This window comes from Blastomyces gilchristii (genome assembly GCF_000003855.2).
Source record: "Blastomyces gilchristii SLH14081 genomic scaffold supercont1.3, whole genome shotgun sequence".
NCBI lineage: Eukaryota > Fungi > Ascomycota > Eurotiomycetes > Onygenales > Ajellomycetaceae > Blastomyces > Blastomyces gilchristii.
The window spans coordinates 3,310,819-3,330,023 of NW_003101680.1; the positions used below are offsets into that span (position 1 = coordinate 3,310,819).

A 19,205-nucleotide genomic window follows, 5' to 3' on the forward strand; every position below is an offset into this window, starting at 1 on the left:
GATTCCGCCGTCTTGTCATTATTCTTATTATTATTATTATTATATTGTTACGCTTTACGCAGTAATCTCAACAGCGCCAGCGCTTGCGTTGCCTTCTTTAGGCAGATCATCCTATTCCATTTCCAAAGAATACCTCGTTAGCCAACCATTCAAAAAAGATTAAAAAAAATAAAAAATAAAAATAAAAATAAAATTCCTGCCCTCATTTTCACAGCCCCCGCCCCACCTTTCTTCCCCATTTTCCTTCCCCCTCTCTAGCTTAATAAAACTTACCATATCAAAAATAACCCTCACCATCAAACTACAACTGGGACACACGGCAATCTCCTCGCCATCACGCAGGTCAGCGATGCCGATCTCGAACCGGTCGCCGCAGGGACACGGGTAGTGGTAGATCTGGAGCGTGGGGTCGTAGGTCATGTCTTCGATCTCGATCTCGTCGTAGATTGAGAGGTCGTCGGTGTTTGCCATGGCTGTTGTTTGGGGGGTTTATGCGGTGTTGGACTTGAAGACTGTTTGATCGTGTTGTTTGTGGTTGAACTTGGTTGGTTAGAAGGGGTGGGCGGGGTTGGGTTGAGGAGGGGTGAGGGATGGGGGTGATGTGTGGGTATTCGGAGCTTTTTCGGTTGCGTCTGCGCGGTATTTTGTATGTTGGCGGAAAGGAAGGTCAGATAGAAGTATGTTTTGGGGCGTTAAATGTGTAGATATAGGCTGTTCATTGCTGAGATGGAAGAATAGCCAGGGTGATAGTCAGATATTGCCGATGTTTAATTATAATCTGGTCCAAGATTTTATTTTGCCGTTGCCAAGAAATATTTTCTGCCACGGAAGGTGGGCGGTGAGCGGAGTCAAAATCCCCGCCTTGTTTATATGCTCAAAAAAAGGAAGAATCGGTCTCTTGAAATATTTGGCCAAACATTTAAAAAGAAAAACACTATGACAAGAAGGGGGTATATAGTCATAGTCCTCTCATGACACCAATAATAGAGAGACGGACCAAACGCTCCGCTCCGCAATGATGCATGCATGCTTCATTGCCGCAACTCCAACCTTAAAAAAGAAAATGGCTTCTCCTAATCAACCCCCTAACCTCCTAATCTCCATCTTCACACCCTCAACCTCCTTGACCAGTGTTCCATACCTCCTGGCAATCTCCACCATGGCCCCCGATTTCCCTGAACCATCCTCACCATTATCGCCGCCAGCCGCTCGTTTTCCCGTCTCCCCCATATCCGCCCGCTCATAAGCCTCTAGCTCTAACAGGGCCTGTTTCCTCCTCTCCTCCAAGCGTAGACGTGTATCATATAGATGGTCGCGGTAATGCGTCAGAGCAGCTGTTGTTTCCGGCGTGTAGATTGCAGAGAGCACTTCGTGTCTCATGATACTATACAGTAATCAGTAATATTAGTTTTTCCACCTCATCACCTTAACATGTTGCGGTTACTCAAAAAAAAAAAAAAAAAAAAATAAAGATAAAAAAATAAAAAAATAAAAAAAAATAAACAAAGTAACATACCAAACCTTCCCTTCAACCCCCTCCAACACCACCGCCACATGGTCCGCCCTCGCTCTAACCCCGCGCGCCAGAACCCCATGCTTCGTCCGCTCAAGAATATGTATCACGCGCTCCATCACCTGCGCATGCGCTGCTAGCACAGCGGCGGCGGTGATGGTCATCTTGGTCCGGGTAGTGGGGAGGTCGTGCGATTGGATTGTACGGAGTGTGCGTAGGCGACCGGATAGCTGGGTTGGGAGGGAGATGTCTGCTGGGGAAGGTTTGAGGGAGAGGGGCCGGAGGCGGTTGCTGGGGCGCGATTGGGTATTGTTGCTCCTGTTGATTGCTGAGCGGGAGGAAATGGTCGTGTGGTGAGTGTGTCTGTCATTGTTGTTGTTGCCGCTGCCGCTGCTGTTGTTTGTGGTGTTGATTGGGGGTGAGGCGTTGGCGAGGGCTTTTAGATGGGTGAGGTCTGCGGAGAGGAGGGCGGTGATGCTCGGGATGAGGGAGGGGATTGCAGAGTAGAACTTTTTCAGATCAGGGGCAAGCAGGGAGAGGAGTTCCGAGGTCTCGTCTGGGGATATTTGGTTATTGTTGTTGTCTTTATTACTGTTATTATTATTGTTATTGGGGGAGTGTTGAAGGTAGAGGACGATGACGGAGACAAGGTTTCGGAGCTTTTGATAGTCCCAACTTGTCAGTCAACGATGTAAATCCCGACATTTCCATAACTATGCAATCGTAAAAACAGCATAAACCTCATATATAAGAAAGATATATTATCTTAGGAAAAACCCACCTCATCATCCAACCCCCCGTTCCCATCCCCGGCCGCAACCTGCGCAACAATCCTCGTCAAAATCCGCGCCTTCACCGCCCTTGCCAAATATTTTTTGAGATCCTGTTTTTCGAAATCAGTCCATTACCATCAACGGATATCTATATACTAACTTATATATATATATATATATATATATATATAAGTAAATAAATAAATAAATAAAGGTCCTCATCAGGCCAGCATAAGACTTACAGCCTGCACCGCTCTCCGCGACGGATCCGCAGCATGTGCACGCGTGGAGCCATCGGGGTTGAGGATGGCGGTAGTCAGCTGTTGGTGCAGGGCTTTGAACTGGGGATTGCTGCTTAGGATGACCGGGTCGCAGGGCGAGATCATGGTCGCGGGCGGTGGGGAGGGTTTGAGGGGTAGTTGACTTTTTGTAGTTTGTTGAATGTTTTGGAAAGTTGGATGGATTATTTATTGCGAGAGCTGTCGCGGCGGATTCGGCGGCGCTAAACTCCAAACAACCTAACGTCACTCAGACTTTCCACTCTCCGTTGTGATAATCGAGTACAACAGTCCAGTCTTATGTCAAGGACATTTATGTTCAATTCTTATCCTATCAGAAGGCATTTTGACCCTCACAAAGCGTCTTATAGTATGTTTCATTTACTTCATAGAAAGGACAAGAAGAGGTATATTACAGGATGAAGATGGGCCATACCAGGGCGCTCATAGAACAAATTACATACATCATAGTTATTACATACATATGTTGTCCCTGCGTATTGTACTCCATTACTGTAATATTTATGCGTGTATGGTTAAGTTCCGATCGAAAGTGTCTGGAATGTTTTGGAAAAAGCTTCGAGAACCCTGGAGTGAGTGATCCTTTGACGCTGAGCACGATTGGATATTTAGCATAAATACCAGGGCAAGGAGTGTACGGAGTAGTTAAGTTACTCCGTAGTACGGATTGAATTATTTATTGGGTTAATTATTTAATAACTCTTTATTAACCAGCCAGCCCCTTACAATGATTTCTGCCGTTCTCTCCCAGGCTGTTTCCGCCGCCTCTAGAACCCTATATCAACCCCGTTTTATTTATTTCCAAATCTCCCCTTCCTCTAGCCTAATCAGATGACTTATTTATTGCATTCTCCCGTGTTTCAGGATCCATTCAACAATCTTCGCGATTTCCCTCTTCCCTAGCCACGAAGCTAATTGGAGAAGAGGAGAATGTAGGTTATGCGTACAATACTTGCTTGTTATCCATTCACACGCTTCTATTGGTCCATACTTCTCGATGAGAATCTCCAGTATGAATCACCCGACACAAAAAGAAGAAAAAAGAAGAAGGTTAAAAATAAAGTCAGAGAACGTGGGTAAACCTGCCCCCCTCACTACGAGAGTACTCTACTGGACAAAACTGTATCAAATTATCTATCCAACCATGTCAACTCAACGCAACTCATCGATGCCTACTCTACTCCGTACTATTATGCCTAGATACAGCCAGACTACTCCTATTCCGTCCTGCGCCGAGAAACCCATCCCTTTTCCATTCCATTCCAGTCAACCCCAGTTGCATCCCTGGCTGCATCGTTAACAACCCCCTTCCGCTGTCATCGCTCACTCGCCATCCCCCCGTCCCCCTTCCCAACCAAGGCAGGTAAACTCGTCTCCTATGTACTCCGTACGGCGTATGGTATTCATTTCATGCATGGACTAAAAATAAAAATAAAAAAATTGATGCCAAGCCATCCAACGTTCTCGCAGGGATCAGATCAAAATCAGATTCCCCACGTCAGAGCCCAGAGAACACCCAAACCGAATACAGGGATTTCCCACTACTAAATACTAAAAAAAAAGGTAGCCTGATCGCGTGCTTCGCTCATGCGCGAGAGAGGGAGGGAGTTGCGAGTGGGGGGGCGGGACGGTAAACAGCCAATTATTGAATCTGCCTGTTTGCCTCGATCCCAACGTACCGTACATGGTTTCGAGGTGCTGCTGGCATACCTTGGCCTTTGCTCGGGCTTGGGCTGGTTGCTAGATGATGAATCATTGAGTTCAGCCTACGAGGGAGGGGGAGGGGTGCGAGGAGGGGAGGGGTAGGGCAGGAATCGTTCAAATGCTATATCATCTTAATCACTCCGCAAATGGGATTTGGAAAGGGGGTGTGTGAAAGGAGAAAAGGCAAATGAAGCGGTCATGACCTTTTTTTCCTCAGAGGTAAGTATCAAAATGAAACTTATATGCTGTGTTTTGCGGATTTCTTTGATATGGACGGAGTACAGAGTACAGAGTACCCTCAAATGTGCTGTGATGGCGCGGGGTCGGTCGAGGAAGAGATAACTAGAAGCCCTCCGGGAGGGAGGGAAACATACTTTTTGAAAGGAAGCCCGCATGATGTCTTGACTCTGTCTGTATCATTATGGTTACACTCCTGTGTACGGGGGATCCTTTTAACCTGTACGGAGTAATCCTGTTACCATAAGGTATTTCCCTGCCCTCTCTTAACCATAATTCTAAGAGGATGAATGCCTGCTGCTTAACGAACAAATATGCAAATTCGAAGCTTCAACCAACTTCATCCATCTCATCTTGTCAAAATAGCAGAGCCGTCCTCCCCGTCCTGAGGCAAAAGAAAAAAAAAAAAGGGGGAGATAAAACCTGATCTCTCTTCCCTTCCTGCCCCCTCCGAAGCTTCCAGGATGCCGATATCACACCATCCTCCCCCTGACTCCCCCGCATTTTGGTGCATTAATATAGTTAGTTGACTAACTAGTTAATTGCATCATCATATGATGATTCATACCCCCCAAAGTTTCAAACAAGCAACCTGCTTTGCTTTTCCCTCCCTTTTTTTTTTTTTTTTTTTTCCCAATAAGATTTCATCCCGCAATGCGTGAATGTACAGTAAATAAATGGGATTCTTCCCCAGATTCTTCCCCGTGGCGTGTGTATGAGAAGAATTGATCAACAAGTGTTCACTCATCAAGAAGATTCTGAAAAAGCTGTTGTGCTGCTGCTGGCCTGCCTGCCAAAAGTCTAACTCAAAATCATGCCAGACAAAAATCTTTTTTTTTTTTTTTTTTAAATACGAGATCGAGTCATTCATACACACACGGGGTACATGGCAGTAGTAGGTAGCCCTGTATGGTATGATAGTTAACTCCGTATGTTATGGGGGGATTACTGTTGCATCCCTACGCTGTACGGAGTACAGCATACAACCTAGGAAGTGTGTTTTGATTAGGGCTTGCTGCGGGTTTGTCGATCTCGAGGAGGAACTAGCGGTTCAACCAAACAGCAGTTGAGCGAAAAACAGCTCCAATCAAGGGAGAGAGAGGCACAAGGGAAGCTGTGAGAAGAATGGATTGGTTGAGGTGCTGAATATCATTCAGAAATTTGCTGATAGTTATACTGTAACTTACATCCGGCGCAAGGGCGTCTACAGCGTATATCTTATCTTTTCAGCACAGGTTTCCTGCCGCTCTTCTTTCTCTCTGCTGCTGCTTGGTTGGTTGGTTGGTGCTCACTATTATTATTGATATGACTACCCTAGATCACGTGCCCCACATATAGATTCCTACCTAGTAAGCTAGCCGAAATACTACGACTGCGTAAGATCAACTTATCCTACACTTCCCAACACCTGGTGAGTGAACACCTCTCTTTTCACCCCAAGACTCATATGTCTAGACTGTGTACGGAGTACTCAGTACTCATGCCATACCTACTCGCCATTTCTCTATCGATTTTTTTTCCCCCATAGAAACGGGTGTTGATACTGAGCTGGAATAGACACGCTAGCGACCACAGGACCCCCCCCCAAAAAAAAGAAACGAAAAGAAAAGAAAGTTCTTAGCAATCACGCTACTGCCACTTGCTGCTTGTCGTTTACTACTGTGGAGTCTTTGTTCCTTAAGCTGAACTAAAATTTTTAGTTGAAAGGAGTTCGGGTCTTGTTCTTGAGACTTAACTAGAACCGGGCGCCCTCCTCTTCTGCTCCCCCCCTTTTTTTTTGAATAATAATAATGATGGTAATAATAGGATAACCGCCGCCCCCCTGTACCTTGTACGCATGAACGAGTGCTCAGGCGCGGCAGCAGCAGATCGGGATTCTCGGGTGTTTCAATACAAAAGATTCTGCGGTGAGTAGTTATATGTCATGATTGCTACTAGGAGGGATAAGATCGCTTCGCATTTTCCATCCATTAACACATGGACTCCAGCATTTAGTTGAAGGAATTCGGGAGGCATGTGATTGCGTGGTCTCTACAGCGTACAGCGTACAGCGTACAGCGTAGATGCAGCAAAAAGGTTAAAAAATAAAATAAAAAAGAGCCAAAAATAAAAATAAAAATAAAAATAAAAATGGAATGGGATGGGATGGAGAAATGCGATTCTGGGTTTTCCGAAGCTTCGGGCGGGGACATCCCTCCGAATCCTCACCAAGGAACAGCCCGAAATCTAACCTTTTTTCCTTTCTCGTCTTTTCCTTATTCGTTTCTTTCTTTTTTGGCTCTCTTTTCTTTATCAACCTTGGCCTGTTCCTGTGAAGGCGCTCCACTGCTCTACTGTACTTTCCCAGTTTCTTACGTACGAGTTATAGGGGACGCTCACTTCAAGGCAGGCTTGTTTGGCCAGCGGCTGTCTGTTGCTTGTTACTCGTGGCTGGGAGCAGGAGAGGAGGTGGCTGGCATGAGGCTTTGACAGAGCATGGCTGGGCGAACGAACGGGGGCGGCGGACAATGCGCTGCTTTTTCCTCCTTCTTCGTTTTTTCCCTGCCTCTACTACTCACTACTCGGTTGGCAAGTGAGCGAGTAGGAAAAAAAAAAAAAAAAAAAAAAGGAGCTGGGACGGCGGTTGGGCAAAAAAAAAAAAAAAAAAAAAAAGAAAAAAAAAATATCATCATGATTCATGGATTGGATTTATTTTAATGGGTTAAATAGTGCGGTGGAGCCGAGCTGCTTAGCACTGTTAGGCAGGTCAGATATATCCACTGGCATGCCCCATTCATCATCCTGGTCCCAGCCGATTATTTTGCTTTGAAGAAGACTGGGCGTGCTCTTGGGAGTGAGCTTGTTAGCTGGAGCTTGTTAGCTTTGTTAGCTTATGAGGAGGACCGACCGACCGACCGACAGGGAATCCACAGTCGAGTCGACAGAGTAAATAAGATAATGAATTGCGATGATTCGAACAAACGACTAAATAATGATAAGAGGCGGAGAGCGGGTTAAACAATATGAGAATATGAGGGGATATTTGGAGCATTTTATATGTTGTGTTATTACTTACTTGTTGTAGTTAACTTCGTTATTATTCCAACCCTTTTTACTTAATAATAATATATATATTTTGCCCCAATTCCAAAGCATGGAAAAAGCAGCAACCTTGGAAGCAACCGTCATTCAAGGGAAGGGTGATCCCGTAATCCCGTAATTTACACACAATACCAGGGGAGCTTGGGAGCTTGCAGGTGGAGTTTGGCAGCGGTAAAACCGCTAGGCAATTGGCTGTACGGGGGAGGGAGGGGTCCGTAACCAGACGCTCTGTAACTTTGGTAAGTTTGACTGGCCCGGTTCCACAAAAGATAGGCGGTTGGTTTTGGGGGACAGTACGGTACACGTACATTACGCCCTTTCATCCCATCCAACCATGCAAGAACAGCGCCCTCAACGGCTGCCAATTGGCCGAAGGGGAACACCTGACACCGCCGCAGACCACCCCTTTCCGCTGCCTAGACCCCAAGCAGTACGCCATGATACGGGGACAGTACAGTACGGGGACAATTAATACGTTGAACCCAAGGTTTCTCGCTTAGTTACCTTTCCGCTTTCCCTTTTTCTTCAGCTGCTCGGCTCTTTTTCTTTCTTTCTTCTTCCTCTTCTTTTCCTCTCTCTCTCTCTCTCTCTCTCTCTCCTCTCCCTGTGTGTGTCATCTCTTCCACCAGCTGTTCAGCTCCCTTTCCATATTGTGATACCCAGCGTTCTCTTTGCTTGTGCTTCTGCTTGAGGTCCTCTCTCCTATATCATCTATCAATTTCTCTTTCTATTTCCTTCCTGAGATACCCCCCCCCCCCCCCCCCACCTTTTGAATCCTGGCGACCTCCTTCAAGTCGACCCCGAGCTATATTGCCACCGATTGCCACCGATTTTCTATTATTAACCCCCCTTAATTAAAAACGAAATCCCCCTCAAGGCGAAGCTGCTTCGAGGCAGCCGGCCCTGACACCATATTCCCTCTTTTAATATCTCCCCCCCCCTTATCTACCAAAATCCTAATAACTCCTCCACCATTCCCTTCTTTTTGCAAACCCCCCATTATTAAAAATGTCGGAAGTTAAAAAGCCGGGGAAAGAGGGCCCAACTGCCACTCCCCCTACCCGAACCCTCCAAGGACGCTTCCTGCTGCCTCTGCTGCTGAAACCCCGCAGAGACTGCTGCCCCAGCTACAAATGAACCTGCCGCTGATGCCCCATCTTCTGCTGAAGAACCAACCAAGGAAGAACCCAAGGCTGAGATCAAGCCCGCTTCTGAGGGCGTCCTTGGCTACAAGGCTCCAGGATTAGTTAAGTAGGTCACACCGGTGTTGAGCGTGCACAACATTTATAAATATAAAATCGTGGAAAGCTAACATTTGGTAATCTTGATATAGGGGCTTCCGTTTCTCCAAGCGATTCTGCTGGTTCAGTGACGACGCTGTTGAGGTCAAGCAGCTCTCTACCTACTTCCAGAATGAGAAGCTGAGCGTTGCACATCCCACCGCTGCATGGGCCAGCCAGACTGGCAAGGGCCTGCTCTTTTTAGCCAAGCGTGCCGAGGACAAGACTGCCCCCACTGGAATCATCAACTTGGCCGACATCTCGGATGTGACCAAGGAGTCTGGTAACGAGTTCCAGTTCAAATTGGCTGGACACAAGCATACCTTTCAGGCTGCTAGCAGTGATGAGCGCGATTCTTGGGTTGCTGCCATCGAGGCCAAGGCTGCTGATGCCAAGAACGAGAAGGAGACCATCACTTCTAGCGAGGGTTATAAGGCTGAGCTGGAGAAATTGAGTAAGTGATGTCCAATGTTCTCTTGGATGTTTTCTATTTTAATTTTTTTTCTTTTTCTTATTACTTTTGGCTGGTAATCACGTACTAAAAGTTTACGTTAGCCAAGCCTCCAGCTCTCGCAGCTGCTACCCCGAAGAAGGAGCCTGCTAAGGAAGTAGAAGAGGGAGAGAAGAAGGAGGAAGAGGACAAAAAGGACGAGAAGAAGCCAGAGCAGGAGGAGAAAAAGTCAGAGCAAAAGGAGAAGAGCCGATCTCAATCCCGGAAGCGCGCCAGCATTTTCGGAAACTTCCTTGCCAAGAAGGATGAAGAGAAGAAGGAGGAAAAGAAGGAGGAGAAGGCTGAGGCTAAAGACGACAAGAAGGATGAGCCAGAGGCTGCGGCCCCGGCTGCTGAGACCGCTGCTCCTGCTGAGTCTGCTGAGGGTAAGCTTCACTATTTGGAATAACTTTATGAGCACAGAGCTAACTTGTTCCAGCTCCTGCCGCCGCCGCTGAAGAGCCAAAGGCTGAGGAGAAGAAACCCGAGGCCAAGTCTGAGTCAGCTACCACCGCCAAGGCCAAGCGTGCCTCTATCTTTGGAAACATCTTCCAGAAGGTCGGCAACCAGGACAAGGCCGAAAAGGAGAGCGCTCCCAAGACCTCAGAGACTGCTGTCTCCAGCACTGCACCTCAACTTGGTGACCCCGTCGATGCTTCCACCTCAGAGCCTATCAAGCCTGAGACCGTAACTGCTGCAGGAGAACCTGCTCAGCCCGCCAAGGAGGCCGAGGAACCAGTTGCCTCGCCAACATCCACCAAGAGTGGCTTCCTAAACTTCATCAAGAAGGAAATGAAGCACGACGTAAGTTCACATGACATGGTCTCGTTCCAAAGTTAGTCGTCAACTCCAACTGACTTGTTATTTCTTTTTACAGGACAAGAAGGAGGCCGCCAAACCTGAAGAGAAGGCTGAGAAGAAGCCCGAGGAGACTCCTGCGGAGCCTGCTGCAGCGGAGACCACTCCTCCCGCTGTCAAGGAGAAGCGTCGCACCTCCCTCTTCGGAAACCTTGGCTCCAAGAAAGAGAAGAAGCCGGAGTCCACAACTGATGGCGAGCAAGTTACTGAGGAGGACAAGGCGAAGTCCCCCGGCCAAATGTTCGGAGGAGTTTTCCGCCGTGTCAGTAAGGCCGGCAAAAAGGAGAAAGAGCCTGCTGCTGCCACTTCAGAATCCGAGCCCATTCCAGAGGCTGCTGAGAAACCTGAGCCAATCAGCAAGGATGCCCCAGCCGACCCCCCCGCCGCTGTGAACGGCACTGAGGCCGAGGAGAAGGCAGATGCTACTGCCCCAACATCATCTTCTTCACAGCCCGTCCAAGCTGCTGCATGAAGTGCAGGCGCCAGGACGAGCTTCGTTGAGATCGAGAAGTGGTGGGACCAGCGGTACTTGTCTAGTCCTGGCGTGTCAACTGCCTAGTTGGATGATCGTAGTCCCTCCCCTCCAATAACAACCACGGCAAAGAACTATAGCCCAGCAGCTCCCTCCCCCTCCGTTTTTCTTCTTAAACGAAAGAAAAGAACCAAAAAACAGCAAACGAGAAAAATCCCCTGTATGATGTCAAAAATTGTCGTGCGCACCGCAGGTTGCAAACCCTCCCCTCACTGCTCGCACCCGCCACTCTAATCTCCGGTCTTCGAAAATGTTTATTCAACGAGACATGCTCGATATACGTGTCGCTCATTTCCTTATTTATTTTCGTTAATATTGTTTTCTTTTTGGTGCGCGCTGCTGCTGTATTATTTTTCTCGAAAAAAAAAAACAAAACAAAACCCCCCAAAAAAAACTGTTTGCGAGGTGGACGTGAATGATACCCCAATACCCAAGTCAATTTCCTCTCTTTTTGTTTGTGGTTACATCCTCTTTTTTTGTTTTCCTATTTTGTCATTGATAACCCTTCCCTCCACATTCTTGCTAACTGGGTGCTCTAATCTATTGGCTATATTAATACGTAATTCATCCCAACCACAAAGGGCATACGCTTAAACGTGGTGCCAAAGCTCTAAAATACACACTCACACATAATACACACATTACTAATCTATTCTAACACTCTCCATCCCCTTTCCAACACCCAGTTTCTTAGTGTAGAGGTAGATTAGAGGGTTAAAAACTGGAATTAGTATTAGAATGAGCTAGAATGAGCTAGATTCTCAACAAATATGAAAATTAAATATGATGAGAGATAGGGTGAGTGTACAGCGTAGAGATGATGTGCTGGATATGTCTAGTGTATGTCCGGCCCACCACAATAATAAGTAATAATAATATCTGTCATCGTCAATATAAATCATCAAATATCTGTAAAAACTATGACCCCGTTCTTGACTTTTCACTTCCTCGAATGATCATAATAAGTATACCATATAGGTCGCCCACCCTCTTCATAACTGCAGCAAAAGTTTATATTATTCCTCCGTTCCCTACGCCCCATCTATCTATCTATCTGCCAGTCAGTCCGAATTTGCTATGTATGCTCTTTCGCGATTCTCCTTTTCTGTCCCTTTCGTCCAGAATAAATTTATCTCCAAATTCCTTCCTTTCTACAATGCAAGGAAGATACATGCGAATGGATCGATCCTGCCGGTGGGTTCAGGGGTTCCCTCCCTCTGACCTGGGGGAGGGGGCGGGATTACGAGTATGTAGGGCACATTTTCAAATAATATTGTACCTAGTATGAGATATATATCAACCAATCAATCAATCAATCAATCAATCAATATATGGAACTTCCTTCCTCCTGTCTTTGGTATATATCTATCTATCTATTTGTTAACTAGTCCAGGGGGAAGATGTAGAAAAGAAAAGGGAGTAGTAGCTAGCTACGCGCGGTTAGATGACAGATATCGATATCGGACTAAGGAGCAGTATGTATATATAACTAAGGAGTAACGAAATTATGGGGATGGGGATGGGAAATTCATGCCAAACTATGTGGAACTGAATGAAAAATGAATGAAAAATGAAAATGGCAAGGCAGCGCGCGCGGAATTTGGAGCAAAACAAATCAAAATCAAAATCCAAAAAAAGGAAAAAGGAAAAAGGAAAAGGGAACGCGGAAATCAATAGAGCGGCCAGGAAAGGAAATGGAAGAGGTTTAAAAAAAAAAAAAAAAAAAGCGAAAAAAGTGAAACGAAAGGGGTTGGTGGGATGGGAACGGGATGATCTAGCTAACAATATGTATTATCAATCAACCAATCAACATGGAATTGAATGGGTATGCATGCATATTCACGTCCTTTATATATGGTATTGCCTGCCTGCCTGCTTTGCTTTGCTTGCTTTGCTTTCCCGGTCTTACGAAGAAAGAGCAGGAAAGAAGAACAGAGAAAGAGAAAAAGATGAGAAAAGGAAAGGGAATGAGAATAGGGAAACAAAAAAGAAAAAGAAAAAGAAAACAAGAAAACCGTCTAAATATATGCGATTTGGGGGGCCAAGGCAAGGAAGGGCAAGATAGATCTTTTCGCTTTTCAGTGGTTTTCTTTTCTAGCAGCTAGGGCTTTTCATTCTTTAACGGGGAAAAAAATCACTCCTTTTTTTTCTCCCTCTCTTTTTGGCACATGTACTGCGAGTGAGTGAGTGTATGAGAACAAGATGAAAAGGGGAAGGAAAAGATAGTTCGTTTGTTTCTGTTTCTAAACACGCTTCCGTTTTCTCCTCCCTCCCCGGCCCCCAAGTTCTGTTTTCGACGAGCAGAGGGCAGACGAGAGACGACAGACGGCAGTGGTTAGTGGTCAGTGGGCGAGAGCAAGGAAAGAAGTATGGTATTTGGGTGAGATATCCTTGCTGCGTAATTGTTGCCGTTTGAGTTTGACTTCTTATCTTGGTTAGCGGTTTCATACGGCTGCAATGAATTCCTCCTTTCTTTCTTCTCTTCTCTATTTTATTTTCCTTTCTTTCCTTTTCTTCTCTCTTCTCTCTTATCTTTTATTTCTTTGTTTTTCTGTCTGCAAGGCCATGTTGTTGTTTGTTATGGGCTAAATCCTTGTCGTAGATGCGAGGATAGAGTCAGTCAACAGTTAGTGTTAGATCTTGTCGTTTCATCCAACCGGCGATTTACGATTTCATTTCCGCGATTCGAGACCGCGTTGGATTGCTAGTTAGTTTTCGTAGGTTGGTTAGCTAACTGGGAAAAGTAAACCGGGGAGTTCTGGACCATTTTGAGATGCGATCAATCAATCTTACCATCGCAGGAAGTCTTCGCGTCTCCGAACAACATCCTTGTCTTGGGCATGTAGAACATGGGGTTCGGTACGTCGGCTATAACATAGGTTGATCACAAAGTGGTTAGTTTCAAACCGGTCATGGGTGAATTTTTTTTGCAGCTTCGAGCGCCTTTTCATCTCCTTGTTGAGAGAAAACAGAGGCTGGCGTAACGCAAGATAAATATTAAATAGGGAGTTAAGCTGACCGTATCCACTAGCCATGCCTCGCTTCATGACAATGACCTCCTTGCTCTTCCAAACATTTAGAACGGGCATGCCAGCGATCGGAGAGCCGGGCTCCAGCGCGATCGGGTTGACGGTATCATTAGCACCAATAACCAGCGTCACGTCAGTGTCATCGAAATCATCGTTGATTTCATCCATCTCCAGTACGACTAGCAGGCGTAAAAATTGTTAGTTTACATGTGTTCATGTCAAGGTTCGGAAAGGTCACTTACTATCGTATGGCACAGAGGCTTCTGCTAGTAAGACGTTGCATTGCCCAGGCATTCTGCCGGCCACGGGGTGGATTGCGAATCTGACCTTCACTCCTTTGGCGCGCAGCATTCGTGTGATCTCCGAGATTGCATACTGGGCTTTCGCGACAGCCATTCCATAGCCGACAACCTGGGAGACAGTCAGTTATCTAGGATAGAATTGAGGGAACTATTATTTCAGATCATACAATTATAACGCTCTCTGCATTAGCAAGGGAATCCACCGTTTCATCGATCGATGTTTTAGTAATTTGTCCTTCAATTTTGTGATCCGTAGCGGTTGTGGAGGATATGCCACCAAATAGCACGTTGGTCAGGGATCTATTCATAGCAACACACTGAAGAGTGTCATGTTAGTAAAGACAGGAGTAACAGAGAGTCGAAAACGGAGGAATTTACCATAATGTATGACAAAATAGAACCGCTGACTCCGATAAGTGATCCGACAGTGGTCAATAGGGGGTTGTCGAGCATGAAGCCCTCCGCAACCAGCGCAAACCCAGAATATGCATTCAAAACGGTAATTACCACGGCTATTGGGGAAATGATATCTCTAGTTAGTTGAATCTGTATAAACAAACACACTTTCAGACGTGGGACAAAAACGTACGCATATCAGCACCACCGATGGCAGCAGTTGTAGTATATCCTTTCAAAAAGCTGAGTACCGTACTAGCCCCCAGGCATAACGCTGCGGTCATAGGAGCACCTGGGGCCATGGTGACAAATGCTCCCATCAGAGCGGCATTTCCTCCGAGGAGAGATGCGTTAATTACGTGCCGGCCGGGTATAATAGTGGGACGAGAAGCCATCCGTCCCGCTAGTTTGAGGAAGGCGACGATTGAACCAGTGAAAGTAATGCCACCTATGGTCAATTAGCTGTGTCTAGAAAACATTTTTTTTTTTGAAAGAGGTATTACCAATGACAACTCCCATATATGCAGTGACAAGATGGAGCGTGGAAATATGTCCAAGATCTGCCATAACACTTCCAATGCTGGTAAGAACGGCAGCCAATCCGACAACGGAGTGCAATGCTGCAACGGTTTGTGGCAGTCCAGTTGGCGTAATGCGACGACCGATCAAGGCGCCTAAATAAATTAGAACTATGTTTTCTTCTCGATGTATGTAAACCGATCAGGGTTTAAAAAAATTGAGCTACTCACCAACAATACCTCCAAACCCAGCAACTCCGACGAACTGCGCAAGAACTTCAGGGGAGAAGCCCACAGCAGCCAGGGAAGCGAGCATTCCGGAAGCTACACCCAATATACCTAAGATGTTGCCTCGCCGCGCCGTCGCTTGAGAAGCAAGGCCAGAAAGGGAGCCTAGATGCGTGCGTTAGAGGGTGATAATATGGGAGGAGCTAAAATGGGTCGACGTACTAATGCACAGGAGACTGCTAACAAGATATCCGGCTTGCACAAGGCCAGCCATACCGGTGCTTGCGGCTGCAATGAAGCCTCCACCAAACAACAGGCCGGGAATGGCGTATAACCAAGGATATTCAGGGGGATCCGTCGGTCCTGATGTTCGTGAGATTGTTAGTTATGAAGCTTTGGATAGGGAAGTGGAAAAGGAAACTTGATGAAAGCATACGTCTAAACATATCTAACATTCGCTTGGTGATGACGAAACCGCCAGATACGTTTACAAATGCCAACAGGACCGATAATGCGCCGAGGAACTGCGGAACGGTCTCAGGAACAAACCCTCCCCCCATGACAAATAGGCCGCCCACACCAACCATGCCTAGATTATGATTTTCGTGAGTTAACTCTTTTCAGTTAAAGGAGTTGAATCGTTTTTACCTGAGATGGCGTTCGTTACACTCATCAACGGGGAGTGTAGAGCAGGAACTACTCCCCAAACAACACGATAGCCAATAAGCGAGGCAAGTCCAGCGGTAAATACGTTGCTCATGAACAATGGGCCTGTGATCTTCCCGAGGGTTACTGCTAGACCCATTCCACCAGTTACGGTGGCAACCTCCCGAGAGATCTTCTGGAATGGGGTCAGGGCTAGGGTAGCACTCTCCTTGGAAAGATCAGCAGTCTTGGGAGCTGGAGCGGGAGGGGGAGCAGGTCGAGGAGCGGGGGGGAGGATTTCGCCATTTTCAGTAACAATTGAGCCACGAACAACCTCATCTGTAGGGTCGATGCCAAATTTCTTTTCTTCTGGGGCCATGGAGAGAAGGAATTTGGTGATATTATTGGAGTATAGAGTGGATGACTGTGTTGGAAGTCGAGAAGGAAGATCCGTGTATCCTAGTAGAGCGTTAGCAAAAAACGACGACATAAATCGAGCGTGAGACAAACCAATAATGGTAACGCCGTTTTCAACAGTCAATTGTCCGGGAACAGTTAATTCGCAATTTCCACCAGCTTCAGCCGCTAGATCAACTATGACAGAGCCTGGTTTCATTGCTGCTACCATCTGTATCACGAACTTTAGCGGAATGCCCTTAGCTATGTGGTCGATATAAGCAAATGCATACCTCTCTCTTGATCAACTTAGGCGCTGGTTTTCCGGGAATTAAAGCAGTGGTGATCACAATGTCTACTTCTTTGCACTGTTCCATGAATAGCTTCATTTCAGCTTCCAAGAACTCCTTCGACATTTCCTTCGCGTAGCCACCAGCACCGGAGCCTTCTTCTTGGATGTCGACTTCGATGAATTCAGCACCAAGAGACTGTACTTGCTCGCGTGCGGCTGATCGTGTATCAAACCCTCGGACAATTGCTCCAAGACGACGGGCCTACGTGCGCAGTTAGAGGAAAAGCATGGGCATTCATAATTACTGGGGCGGACAAGATACGTACGGAACCAATGGCACTGAGACCAGCTACACCAGCCCCGATAACGAGAACTTTACCTGGGGGGATCTACACCTCAAATTAGCTTTTAGATATTCTAGTTTCGTACAGTGTCAAATCGAATTATATTACCTTTCTACAGCATTTGAACAGCAACTCGTTAGCATATCCCCGTCTTAATATCCGTTGCTGTCTATAGCAGTATAGAGAATCCGGATGGGCCACTTACCCAGCTGCAGTAACTTGACCTGGAAGAAATCGCCCAAAGTGATTCGAAGCTTCGAGGACGGCTTTATAGCCTGCGATATTTGCCATAGAGCTAATGAAGCCGTGAGTATACATATTTTCTAAAAAAATTGGCCGGACAGGGGTATTCCCAAAAGTATACCTTAGAGCATCAAAAACTTGTGCGCGGGAGATGCGAGGAATCATATCCATCGCAAACGAAGTTACGCGGCGAGCAGCCAGGGCGTTGACCAGTTCCTTATTCTGTGCGGGGTATAGAAAAGAAATGAGGGTGCTCCCCTCCCGGAGAGCGGCCACTTCGTTGTTGCTGGATCCATTTAGCAAGGGCGCACGAACTTTCAGCAAGATATCGCTATCCTGCCAAACAGCCGTCCTGTCCACAAGCGTTGCGCCCGCTTTCTCATATGCTTCATCTGTAAACTTAGCTTGAGCACCAGCACCACGCTCAATCAGCACGCGCCCGAATCCCTTCTTCAACAGGAGAGCGGCATTCTGTGGCGTCAGGGCAACGCGTCGCTCGTTCGGGAAGGTTTCGAAGGGGATCCCAATGGTTAGGGCAGAGTAAGGAACGGAGGTTATCAAGTTCGGTGGGGTGGTGGGTTTCTTCTGTTCCTCGCACCATTGGGGTCCAGCGGAGAACCGACGGATTTGAGTAGCTGCCAACAGGTGCCTCAGTTGTTAGTGGCGAAACTTTATTTTATATCCAGATTTTGGAGATAATGAAGGATTTTAGAGAAAGATCCCAAAGGTTAATTTATACTGACCAGAAATCGCGGCGCGCAAACGCTGAGGGAGAGATGCGGCGTCTGGACAGGTGCCGCCGCGGCAAGGCCGCAGAGCAGGGCGAATGGTGAGCGACCAGCTCATGTTTTCAGACCTGTAGCAGACAATGGGATTGCACAAGTAAGCAGGCTGGCATCTGCCACGTACAACAGCGGGTGGTGACCAGTATCCAGGTGTTGTGCAATTGTTACTCAAGTCTCAGAGGGGGAGTTGAGGGTCAAAGGAGGAGGCTGCTCTCGGGTGCGTACCGCAGATGACGAGGGGGAGCATGTCACGTCACCTCACGAGAGCAACTGCAGATTGCTTGGGTAATGACGAATGAGGGGAAAGTAAGAGCTAGCGGGCGACCCCAGGATAGGGTGGTATCGAATGCTTGCGGGAGTGTTTGGGGTAGGTAGAAACCGTGGGGGTTGGAGAATCAGACGGCGGTGATTTTGTTTGGTTGGTGGACAATGGTCCGTCCGCGGCTTACTTAGCCGAGTCGGGGAACATGCAGTGCAGTGAGCTTGGGGCGTTGTTGCAGCGGAGCTGACGGCGCCCGGGAAAGGCGGCTCGATCAGGCACAGCTCGGCTGGCATAGGTTCGTGGTGTGGTGATGGTCAGAAATAGGTGAATAAATGGCTAATTATGCATGTCCTGCCTGTACAAGTAACTGCTGCGGTTTGCTGTGAAGATTTTGAGCGAGCTATCCCTTGACAGCTAGTTAATGGTGGTAAATGTCAAATAACGAAAACCACATCTTTTCAGAGGAGAAAATAGTTATACAGAAGGTTTTGCAATATTGTAGATAACCTCACTAGGGATTGCTTCAAATGAGTAATTCAATGGTCCTGTTGTGTCTAGTAATTTGAATATCCTGAGAGATGTATAGAGTGTTTTACGGGGAGTGCTAGAAGACATTCATGACAGCCTCTTCTAAATCAGCACACCACATGTCAAATAGAGAAAGATAGCTATTTTGACATTGAAGATGTAAGGGAACTAAATAAAACATAAGGAATATGCTTGGTAGAATCTGTCAACCCAACTTGGACAATTGGACAAGTGATGTTCAAATACAACAGTCCGAGTTCTGGGATTAACTTATCGCTTAACTACCCCACCACAGTGGCACCACATCGTGGGTGGGTGCGTCTCACCACAACATTACTTTGCATCAAGAATGAATATATTTGTAGCTTCAATGTCTTGGTATATTAGGATCACCCTCTTTATATATATAAAAAAAAAGGTCCTCTGCATCTCTCATACCTATTAATCCAATATTTATAACCTCTTGATCT

General features: G+C 46.6%; 4 protein-coding genes across 4 annotated transcripts; 1 reads left to right on the top strand and 3 right to left on the bottom strand.

The window, feature by feature from the left end:
- Positions 1-54: 54 nt before the first annotated feature.
- Positions 55-471, bottom strand: BDBG_02324 (diphthamide biosynthesis protein 3; the record flags this gene model as incomplete). Its single annotated transcript, XM_002627607.1, has 2 exons — positions 55-111; positions 274-471. The coding sequence occupies 2 exons, from the start codon at positions 469-471 to the stop codon at positions 55-57; spliced, it is 255 nt and encodes an 84-aa protein (XP_002627653.1).
- Positions 472-1,077: 606 nt separating this feature from the next.
- Positions 1,078-2,672, bottom strand: BDBG_02325 (uncharacterized protein; the record flags this gene model as incomplete). Its single annotated transcript, XM_002627608.1, has 4 exons — positions 1,078-1,384; positions 1,517-2,172; positions 2,295-2,396; positions 2,529-2,672. 4 exons carry the CDS (start codon positions 2,670-2,672, stop codon positions 1,078-1,080), a joined length of 1,209 nt encoding a protein of 402 aa, XP_002627654.1.
- Positions 2,673-8,615: 5,943 nt separating this feature from the next.
- BDBG_02326 (uncharacterized protein) lies at positions 8,616-10,707 on the top strand (the record flags this gene model as incomplete). Its single annotated transcript, XM_002627609.2, has 6 exons — positions 8,616-8,624; positions 8,722-8,858; positions 8,941-9,341; positions 9,443-9,763; positions 9,817-10,181; positions 10,255-10,707. 6 exons carry the CDS (start codon positions 8,616-8,618, stop codon positions 10,705-10,707), a joined length of 1,686 nt encoding a protein of 561 aa, XP_002627655.1.
- A 1,767-nt stretch (positions 10,708-12,474) lies between these two features.
- BDBG_02327 (NAD(P) transhydrogenase) lies at positions 12,475-19,099 on the bottom strand. The gene is made up of 19 exons (XM_031720741.1): positions 17,904-19,099; positions 17,282-17,795; positions 17,123-17,212; positions 17,026-17,029; positions 16,900-16,962; positions 16,575-16,835; positions 16,396-16,513; positions 15,889-16,344; positions 15,677-15,829; positions 15,463-15,603; positions 15,244-15,405; positions 14,998-15,168; positions 14,688-14,942; positions 14,477-14,610; positions 14,266-14,415; positions 14,039-14,207; positions 13,787-13,975; positions 13,561-13,635; positions 12,475-13,471 (listed from the first exon to the last, which is right to left on the bottom strand). The coding sequence occupies exons 1-19, from the start codon at positions 18,004-18,006 to the stop codon at positions 13,440-13,442; spliced, it is 3,240 nt and encodes a 1,079-aa protein (XP_031577008.1). The 5' UTR covers positions 18,007-19,099; the 3' UTR covers positions 12,475-13,439.
- Between the last annotated feature and the right edge of the window lie 106 nt (positions 19,100-19,205).

Bases quoted from the DNA above. Each gene is read 5' to 3' on its own strand.
- BDBG_02327 (XM_031720741.1), bottom strand. From the start codon at position 18,006: ATGAGCTGGTCGCTCACCATTCGCCCTGCTCTGCGGCCTTGCCGCGGC. The intron at 15,604-15,676 runs GTATGCTTTCAT...CACGAACATCAG, and splicing joins AATGTTAGATATGTTTAGAC to GACCGACGGATCCCCCTGAA. The intron at 15,406-15,462 runs GTACGTCGACCC...GCACGCATCTAG, and splicing joins TAGCAGTCTCCTGTGCATTA to GCTCCCTTTCTGGCCTTGCT.